This window comes from Phalaenopsis equestris, unplaced genomic scaffold (assembly GCF_001263595.1).
Source record: "Phalaenopsis equestris unplaced genomic scaffold, ASM126359v1 Scaffold000428, whole genome shotgun sequence".
In the NCBI taxonomy this organism is placed as follows: domain Eukaryota; kingdom Viridiplantae; phylum Streptophyta; class Magnoliopsida; order Asparagales; family Orchidaceae; genus Phalaenopsis; species Phalaenopsis equestris.
In genome coordinates, this window is record NW_018164869.1 from 5,226,900 (window position 1) to 5,238,157 (window position 11,258).

Genomic DNA, 11,258 nt, shown 5'->3' on the forward strand with positions numbered 1-11,258 from the left:
CGGGACCGAGCGGCTTAGGCTTGGGGAGGAGGCGAGCAAGCGAGCCGAGGTCTTCGACGCACAGGGAGGAGCGGGATCGCACCGGGAAGAAAAGCTCGGAGCTTCGAATTCAGTCCAAAAAATCCCAGAGGAAAAAGACGCTCCCTTCCTTTTAGAATCGGAGCGGGAGCCGTTACATTGGCGGGGAAATTAATAATTTCCAAATGCAGGGGAGGATTTAATTAGAAAATAATAACACCTGCATTAATTTTGATTAAGACAAAATTAAATAATTCACCTGAATTTTGAAATTTGAATTTCAAATTCAGGTGAGCTGGTGCCTAGCCCGTGCTCAGCCTGAATCGAACCCGGGTCAAACCTGGGTTGAGTCCGGGCCCGCATCTAAAAAGGCATCGATTTCCGTGCGGTTCGCGCGAGTGTGGAACCACAGCAATATGGGTGTCTTTTCTAGCTAAAATCGACGTTCCGGACGCGTCGGCGCAGTCCGTTTCGTCATCCGGGGTCGTCCGGACGAGTTTGCCGGCGGGCGAGTCAATTTAAGCCAAAATTGCGCGTGATGCAACAAGTGCGTTGCTGAGCTCTACATGTTGGTCTTTAGCCCTTGCAACTAAAAGTTGAGTGCTTGGGACCATTCGTGCGAGTTTTCACAAAAAATGAGTAAAGAAGCGGTTTGAAGTTCTATGGGAGGTGGGCTCCATTACTAGTCCGCTAGGATGGTCAACCAGGAACTCCTAAGGCTAGATCCTAGGTTCTAAGATTAGGAGGCTAAGACCTCACTAAAATGAGGTCAACAGGGACGACAAGCTTCATGGGTGTTTTTGGCTTCATTTCAGTTTGTACTTAAGCATAAGATAGGAAACCAAAATCGAGTAGTAGATGCACTAAGCCACTGTCATTTGTTGATCACTTCTATGCAGACTCTAGTCATAGGATCCAAGGTAGTGAAAGAATGGTACAAGACAGATGAAGATTTCAGGGAGAACTGGGAGCAACGACAGGAGAAGGTTGTCAGACAGTATCATAGGGTTTGATGGTTATTTGTTCCACCAGAATATGTTGTTATTCCTTGATTTTAGCCAAGAGAGTCCATCATTCAAGAGAATCACATCGGAGAACTTGTGGGACACTTTTGACAGTGACAAGACTCCTACACTCATGGGCGGGAATAAGAGGGTCGTTGATCCTCCTAGGGTTTGGGGTTGTCACTCAAGTGGGTGGGGCCTCCCCTATTATATCTAGTCTATTCATATGTTATTTCTACTTATTTTATGAAAGTTTTGACTTTCGGATTTTTGACAGGTCGGTGTCCCTTTTCCCATCTTAGAGTTACATTCGACGGCGAGAATGTGCTCAAGCTGTAACTCATCCCGAGGTGGTTTGTATCCTTACCTTTTGTCCTTGTTGTTGCCCCTTCCTACCTTCATACCTGCCATCCAATGCCACCAGCTGCCCCTTTACCTGTTTTTTTTTTTACTCTGAAGCTTCCAGCCCGTTGTTTCCTTACCGTTGAACCCTCCTAGCCTATCATCTCCCTACCGTCAGCACTCCAATCTGCTATTTCACTTGTTGCTAGCCCCACATACATCTTGTCCTTTGTCTCTCATACCTTCATCTTCAATCTTTTGTCGTCAAACCACCCAACCGCCTTCCTTTTCCCAACAACATCCCCCTTACGTCAGCCTTCCATCCACCTCAAATCTAGCCCTAGTTGGTTGTTAGTGTTGTGTGCTTGTTGTTGCATTTCCTTTTCTATGCAATCATGTAACCACATATTTATTTCAAGTAATAATAATTATTTTCCATTGTGGTTTGGGTTGTCTCCGATATCAATTTGTATTTCTCAACTTTTTTTTAGTTATCTGATCTTCCCTCCAACTAGAATGGTAGTAATATCGACCGTCGTATAACACCTTGCTTTAGATATTGGTGCTTGCAATCATAGCAGAACAACTTCAATATTTATAGTCACATTTTTTGGTCACTTATCATTGTCTGAATTTGATAACACTATCATCTGTTTTTTTTTTTAAAGGATCATCATCACTCGTTGAATTACCCATGCAACCACCATCACACATCCTCTAATGCATGTTATGGGTTGATATCAACATCCATTGTTATTTTCAATAAATGATATTTTGTGACTTATCCCCCAACATCGATGCCTACCATTATGGTTGATTGATAGGGATGTCCATCACCATCCACCTCTTATCTGTTAATATCAATACCTTCCAATATTCTTTACTTCTATTACAAGAGAATACCCTTATAGTTCAAATATTGTAATTATAAATTCTTTAACTATGAAGAATGATGAATCATTATAAACTTTAATATACATAGTATAATTATTCAAGCGTGCTAATCTTCATTGGTTTTCTCTTTCAGATGTCACTTAAAAATCTCACTTTCCTATGAAATGTGAGCTAAATATTATGAACCACTGATTTTCATGCAACACAAAGATATTAAACTAAACTCTCTCTTTATTAGAGAGTATTTTAACATGAAATAGTTAAATGTTATATAAGGAAAGCAACATCTCAATTTTATTCTTCATTGATGACATCTCAAAAAATGAATGGGCATAACACATATAATAATGTAAGGTCCTCTTGCTTAGAGTAATTTTTTTGGGTGAAGGCGTCATTGATGCATCCCTACGGTATTGTATTATTTTAGAAAGGAATTCTAGGATGAAAACCTCCATCTTCTATGTGAACTATATTTGTTGAAACCGACTTGTTAATATGTTGTTGGATCCCATTTTTCTTTATCACGAATCAAAGATCACCCACTCGAAGAAGTGTAAGCAGCAAGTTCAACTGTTTGGTCAAGGCTCTATCAATGACACCACTGATCAACAATGACCTCTATGACATAACCGGCTCCAACCCCTTCAGCTTGCAAGGTCAACAACCCTCTAGCCCATGATGAACATACTCTCACCTCTCCTATCAATGGTATCAATTGTTTCCCTTTGAAATAAACTTTAGCATTTGATCTTGGAAGAGTTTCTTGTACGGAATAGATTCCAGCCTCTTGTACGGAATAGATTCCAGCCTATCCTCATCAGAACTCTTAGGAATCATTTCCCCTCATAGTCATCATTCTACATCATCTTGCACTTGTGATATTCAAAGTTATTTATTATATAAGTTTATGACAGTTACTCTGACACTTATGAGCACACAAATAACTACATAACAATTAAGGATATACAATGTCTTTGAAGTGGCTCTTTATCAAGTCTTTCTTGCCAATCATAAGCGTCAAGCACATACTTTATTTATTCTTTTCTTCATGGGACCATGCATACTTTTGTTCAACTCATTGGAATCTTTGTGGAGCAAATTATATAATTATTTAAGATTCCTCCCACCTTTCTTAAATCCATCAAAATAAAAGGGATTCCCTAAAGAAATATTTCAAGAGATACTCTCCAAAATCCTGTAAAATCCCATGAATTGATCTTGAGCTCTTGTAATGGTTTTCACTTTGATCCATTATACTCATCACTAATGTCAATTATAGTTTACTTTTATGCTAATAGAAAACTATAATGCTATCATTCAAGGCTAAAATTAAAATTGAACAATCATTAAATATATACATGTACTTAGAATAAGAAACTGATTGCCCCCCCCCCTAAAAAGTTCCTATACTAATCCACCCTCGTAGTCTACCTTAGTAATCATAATAGCATTGTCAATAGATTAGATACACTTTATTGAATAGATTTAGGGCTAACTTCACAATTTTAAGCATTTCATGTATTTGAAGCCACAAAAAAATCCTAATAGTGGAGAGTAGTACTATATGCTTACTTTATTCATTTTAAAGCAAATAAGAGGGAAAAAAATTAAATGAATAAAAAAAATTTGAGGCTTAATTCACCAAGAATATACATCAGCCAATAATCTATTGTCACAGACATGCAATTGTCCACAATCAACTGACACCAAAAAATATTATCACTCATCCTTTGAGGATTGTTGTTACCCATTATCAATTTATACCATAAATTATTTTTGTCTATCCTTCAACATATGTTTTCACTTATTTTTTTAACGGTGATATTCGCCACCATCACTGTTTGATACTAGTCTATTGCTTACCAATTAACACCAACTTGTAACATTCTCCACCACAATTGCCAAGATGTTCCTTACTGTTTATATCTTATAGTTACACCTCTAACTGTGATGAAGGGTGAAACTTTCTAATCCTAATAATTTTTTCCTATCCTAAACTTCACTCATCCTAACTTCTATCTGAAATAGTATAAAACCTAAAAAAAATATATGAATATCTGAATGCTATAATACTAACATATGAGATAGTACTTATGAAATCCATTCAAACATCCTAGAAGTCATGGAATAATCTAAAGCTCAAGGGAAGTGATTATTACTTGGCAGAAAAATAAAGAGAAAAATTACATGCATACGACGCAATTCTTATATATTCACAGATAGACCTAAAGTTTGAAATTCACATTATAACACTTCGGTGCAATAAACATACATAAAAATGTGTAATTCAAGTTTAAAAAATTAGCGATAGTGGTATCTCAAATGTGATGTCAATGATTTGAGTGGTATTATATAAATATGAAAGTTTAGATGCCAGATATGTACATATATAAGAATTGTGTTATGTAAATGCCTCAAAAATAAAAATATATTATTGTTGCTTGCATAAAAGTAGTCCTAAGGTATGTTTGGAAGGTTGCAATTGTCTGTAAAATCAATCCTAAAATTATTGCACAAAAAATTATTGTTTGATAAACTATGGAACATAAGCGCACGTCAGTCAGTAAAAAATACTACCACACAGCAAAATTTCTAAAACATAGTTGAAAAGCTGCCAGAAAAACACCAGCGTGATTACGAGTTGTGCACATTTAGCTCAAAATTCACATGTTGGCTGGACTTCCCCGGCAAAAGATGAGAATGAAGCCCCTTTTTTTTCTTTGTACAATGACGGGAAAAATATAAGGGAGAAACTGCAGAAATTGGTGAAAACTATGAAGCACGCCTAAAGAAAAAAGGTGAACTACATTTACAAACACACCAGCTAAGTCTTATTCATTTACATATATAACATCTAAACTTTGATTTTTACAATTATACCACACAACATAAAGAATACCACTATTTTAACTTCTAAAAAGTGAAATGCACCTTTTCATTGCTAAGGTAAGGTGGCACATATGTAAGTTTAGCTGTTAGATTTGTAGATACATAAAGAATTGATTGGCATGCATGCAAATCTTCCACAAAATAAATAAATAATTAATTAATTAAAAAAAAACCTGTATACCAACAAACAAAAGTTAGGCAGATGCTTTAGCAAAATCTGAAGATGCGGAGCAACATACAGACACAAAGAAGCCACATATGGAGAAGAATAACTGGAATCAGAAGGGTGATAACGTATTGTAATAGTTATTTTGAGAAGGCATCTGGTTAGTTCAAGATAAAATAACTGCTGGATATAGTCTATAATATATATCTAAACACATAAACACACTGCATACTAACATAATTGCAAGGTAATCTACAGCATAAAACTAAGGTAACATGAGTTGGCAATTGAGTAAATCCAGTAATTAACAATATCAGAAACAATTGGTCGTGGGCATTAAAGAAAGGGGACAATTTACATACAGAGCACCTGAAACTTGCTATTTACAAATCAACAACCCTCTTTCATCCATTTTTCAAATTCTCACTCAAATATCATAAATCATGATAAAACCCCAACCCATATTTTTCTTTTTATCAAATTCTCAATAGTTTGATGTGATGCGCATAAATACATCGGTTCGGTAGTTCAAAAACAAATCATCTGGGGGTTTAATTTATAAATATGAAAGTTTTGGGTGATCTGTTAAACAGAAAAGGTGAGGATCTAAATCCAATAATTTAAGAATCTTTTAAGGTTCAAACTAAAGGCTGGTATAAATGAAAAATGTTTTATCATGCACAGAGTGAGAATGCCGATCCAATGAATTATCAAAAGAGAAAATAATCAAAATAATATCCTGATTATTTGTGAGAGGTCATTTAAATCCAAGATTATATTAAACGTTCTATTTAGTCATTGGACTCTTTAAACAGAGAGTAAAATAACTGTCTAAACCATTGAAATTTAAATTTAATGGTATTAAACATGAGGGGTGTTTTAGGAAAGTATATTTTTCTTCACAAGCAGTAGAGGATGTTGACATCATATACAACAGTTAACTTCACATGCAGTATAAGTATCTTGATATCTTGCACATTGCAGACCAAGCTGATTTTATAATAAAAAATTTGGTTAGATATTTTTATTATATTTATTCCATCGTAATAAATTCTTAAATTCAATGAAATTTTTTTTAAAAAAATCGAATCAAGATAACAAAAATGTCAATTAAAATTATTTATTTTAAAAATTAACTTGTGTTGTACCTTGCATAATCTCAATCAATTTCTACTATATGCAAAGTGAGCTGTGGTATTCAACAAAATAAGATATGTAAAAAATATAGATTTATTAAAAATGTTAAAAATCTTTAAAATATCTCATTTTTAGAACTATTGCCTTCAATTTTCATTAGTTTATATGATAGGGCTATTTTGGCCTATGTTTGTAAACTTTGAGGATTAAATGGGGCTCTTTTTATGGAATGGGAGTAAAATAACCGCTTACAAATAGTCGGGAAAACATTTTAGGCCTTTTCACTAATGAAAATCTAATTTCATGATCCAAAAATTTAAAATAAATGAAAGATATTAATATGAAGCTAAAACTACAGAGGCAAAAAAGATTATACCTTTACTTAGGATTCCAAGCAATTGCAAAAGTTGATGGAGTTCCACATTTCCAGTAATATGGTAGTACTTTTCACAGAAGATAACTTTCCATGAAATTCAGGCCGCTTCTCCATCACCAATAATCCCCACAAGAACAAACCCCATCCTTGAAATGATGAAACCGGCTAATGTCCCTCACTAATATAGTTCTCCCAGTTATCTCAGATATGAGTTTAATAGCAATATGACAATCCCCACATATGCGTAAGTTCTTATACACTCGAATTACAGATCTCTTGTCCAATTTTATGAGACCTAGGCCAACTGCTAGCCTCTCACTATGCTGAAGCAAGTACTCCTCCTTATCTTCCACATTCCGAAGCACAAAATTATCATCAGGAACATACCCCATTCTCTTCATCTTTCTAGTTAAATCCTTCATAGTCCTGTAGATTTCTTCAGCAAGGGGATGATTTCGATCTCCAGCATGGAAGGTGTGTACCTCATTATCTATCTGGATCCAACTTATTCCAGGTTCTTTCTTCACACCTCTTGATCTCATCAGCTGTCTAATGTGATCAGCTTCCTTCCACATTCCTACTGATGAATATAAGTTCGCCATCAAAATATAGTGCCCAGAATTTTCTGAATCTATTTGAAAGAGCTTCTCTGCGACTAGCTGGCCTAAGTCGACCTCTTTATGAAGCCGACAAGCCCCAAGCAGGGCTCCCCAGGTTGACACTTCGGGGTCTATCGGCATGTTGTTGATTACTTGATGAGCTTCTTCCAAGAAGCCAGCTCTTCCTAGCAGATCGACCATACAAGTGTAGTGCTCAGCTCGAACATCAACTTCATCTTCCTCTAGCATGTCAATGAAGCAACTTATTCCCTTTTCTACTAATCCATTGTGGCTACATGCCGAGAGAAGGGCAAGGAAGGTTACACCACTTGGTTTTACATTTTCTTTCAGCATTTGCTTGTACAGCTCAAAGACGTCACTACTACGCCCATGCTTTCCGTATCCAGTTAGCATCGAATTCCACGCCACAATATTTCGCTCGCCCATGTGATCGAAGTACCTTCTCGCATCTTCTAGTGACCCACATTTTGAGTACATGTCAACCATTGCGCTATCCAAAACTACTAAGCTATAAGAGAAACCTCTCTTGATCACAATGGCATGAAGCATCTCCCCAAGTTCAAGGCCCGGTAAGCTTGCGCACAGATTGAACAAAGGAACCAGGGTTAGCGAACCATAAATCACCCCATCTTCGGCCAATCTAAAGAACAGTCTGAATGCCTCATTCCTGAAACCATATTTTGAGTATCCCATTAGCATCATATTCCATGAAACTAATGTTCGCTCTCCCATCTCCTCAAACAGCTCTCTTGCTTTATTGATTATTCCGCATTCCAACAACACCGATATCATCACATTATTTAGATACACATCTTTGTCTTGCGCCCTCTCATGAACTTTGTATGCATAGTTTAAAACCTTACATTTTCCATACAAATCAACAAGCATGCAGCGAAGAATTTTATGATCTTCTATTCTGTTTCTGATCATAAATCCATGAATTTGCTTCCCCTTACTTACATCTGATAGCCCAATACAAGAAGAAAGTGCACTGGCCAGCGAAAAACTATCTGGCTTCATCCCTTTAAGTTGCATTTGATAGAATAAAAATAACACAGATAAATAATTACCATTTTCCTCGTATCCATCCATCAAACAATTCCAGGAGTAATTATTCCTTTCCTTCATACTGTAGAAAATACTTTCAGCTTCTCTTAACCTATTGCATCTAACATACATGTTAAGCAACTCAGTCTCCACCACCACATTTAGTTTAGCATCAACTCTAGTTATATAGGCATGGATCTGCTTTCCTAGATCTAAACTCTCTTGATTAGCAGCTAAACTTAACAGATTGGAAAGCGCGAATTCATCGGGCGGGATTTCTAAACTCATCTTATGATGAAGATGAATCACTGCTTCTACATTCTCTTCTTGCACATATCCTGAAATCAAAGCATTCCAGGAGAGCTCACTCCTCTCTTCCAATTCATCAAATACACGGTGAGCTTTCTCTGGACAACCACATTTCGAATACATATCAACAACAGCAGTACCGAGTATTAAATCTGCATGAAGGGATCTCCTAAGCAGGTAACCATGAAACTGCCTTCCCATATCCAAATCAGCCAATGCAGCACAGGCCACGAGACTGCTGCCTAAATTAAACCTATCGAATTGATGACCAGAAGCCTGCATTGTTGAGAATTGATGAAGAGCTTCATCATAGAGCCCAAGGTGAGCATAGCTAGCTATTATAGAGTTCCAGCTGACTTGATTCTTTTCTCTGATGAGTTCAAACACCATTCTGCTACTGCATTCGTCATCACAGCAGGCATACATATCGATAAGAGAATTCGCTATGAAAACATCGGATTCATACCCGGAGATGATTGTATATGAATGCAACAGCTTTCCTTTAGTCAAAGATTTCAAGGAGCCACATGACCTTATGACAGTAGCATATGTGAAGTGATCAGGCACAGCACCAACACTTAGCATTTCATGAAAAGTACACCAAGTTTCCTCCAACATTGAAAGCTTCATATAGCCGCCCAGAAGAGAATTCCAAATGAACACATTATCGCCATTAATTTCATCAAAAGCAGCAACTGCATCATTCATCCATCCAAATCCAGCTAAACTATCAACTAAAGCTCCACCTACCACCAGATTACTATTCAATCCGACCTTAATTATCAAACTCTGGAGTTGAGAAACCGCCTCTCTCTCATCCAGTGCAATGCATCCCTTAATCACACTGGGGAATGTAAACTTACCAGGGGAAGCTCCATCTCTCAGCATATGAAAAAAGAGCTTGAAAACCTCCTCGTGATCTTTTTCCCGTGAATAGGCCAGGATCATGGTGTTCCAAGCAGTAGAGTTTCTCTCAGGCATCTCGTCAAACATCTTGCGTGCGGTGGCCAAATCACCCCTGTTGCCGCTTCTTGCGTAAAGCATGAGGATTTTGGTTTGTAAGTAGGCGTCTGGGACGAGGCCCTCGGAGAGCATCCGTCCATGGATGGATCTTCCTGCATCAAAGGATTGGGAGTCGATGCAGGATTGTATGAGAGAGGAATATGGGGGAAAGTTTGCGTTGAAGAGAGGGATAACAGGTTGAGAGAGCCGCGTTTGAGTGTCATTGAAGCCGTTGAGAGAGAGGGATGTGGATTTTGATGGAGAAGGTAGAGAAATGGGTGCTGGACTGGAGTTGCAGTGAATCGAGGAAGGAGGTAAAGAAAGTGCGCACGTGATAATGGATTTGGGAAAGCATAACATTTTCGAATGAAGAGCGCCAAGTTCGTTTGTGAATTTTAGCTTCGGTTGGAGTTAAAATTTTGGATTTTGGATTAAATTTTGAGCGGACTCGAACTCAGCTCGAAATTGAATCGTTAATAGCCCTAGTGATATTTGGACTGTGAATTTAACGAATTTAGATTGACGTTCAGTAATCGCTCGAAAATTAATTTGATTTTGAACCCAACCACCAGCCAAAATTATTTATTGAATTTTCATGAGCCAATTTTGAGCTGATCTTCGCTTGACTTGAAACGGGATTTCGGCTCTTGGAGCAAGTCATCTTTCTTCTTTTTTTTTTTTCTTATTTTTGTTATTATTATTATAGAAAAGAACTCATGAAGGTTAGACATCATAATTTTTAATAAGAATTTAAAATTTATTGTAAAAAATTAGTATTAATTTTTGCCGGAATTAAATTTAATAAAAATAAATTCATCACCAAAAGAGTCCACAATTTTTCATTAATAAATTATTTGTCATAATCAATTTTGTTAGGAAGATTTACACACATGCCATTCAATTCCAATGTATTTACATAAACACCTAAACTTTAATTTTTACATATGTATACCACATTTCATATGAAAGAAAAGGGTGTATTTTACTTTTTTTAAGTTAAAATTATTATATTTTTAATGTGGCATAAACGGTTTGGGTCTTATAAATAAGACTGTCAATTTGGCTCGTTGTTCGTGAACAGCTCGTGTCCGGCTCGTTAAGCAGCTCGTTTTCGGCTCGTTAGGCTACAAATTTTTAAGCTCGAAATGTAAACGAGTAAAACACGAACAATAGTTTGTTCGCTCGTGTTTGCTCGAAATGGCTCGAGAAAAAAAATTATATAATATTTTATATAATAATATATTATATATATTTATGTTTATATTTAAATCATAACACCTCATGTAGCAATGTGGTTACTGTCTTTTTTTTTTATAGATTTGATCCAGGTTCGAATCCCACACTTTACATCTATTTTTCTCAATTTTTGTTTAACGAATCAATTTTGAGCCGAACACGAATATTTAAATCGAGCCGAATACGAACACACTGTTCACGAGCCGATTTCGAACACG

At 36.5% G+C, this 11,258-nt stretch overlaps 1 protein-coding gene across 2 annotated transcripts in view; it reads right to left on the bottom strand.

The window, feature by feature from the left end:
• LOC110027387 (putative pentatricopeptide repeat-containing protein At3g13770, mitochondrial) overlaps positions 1-10,185 on the bottom strand; it is a 19,642-nt gene extending 9,457 nt beyond the window's left edge. For both annotated transcript variants that reach the window (XM_020728785.1, XM_020728786.1), the window contains exon 1: positions 6,827-10,185. In XM_020728785.1, coding sequence (XP_020584444.1) covers positions 6,940-10,164 — 3,225 coding nt within the window. In that variant the 5' untranslated portion in view covers positions 10,165-10,185 and the 3' untranslated portion in view covers positions 6,827-6,939. The remainder of the gene's footprint in view (positions 1-6,826) is intronic.
• Positions 10,186-11,258: the final 1,073 nt, after the last annotated feature.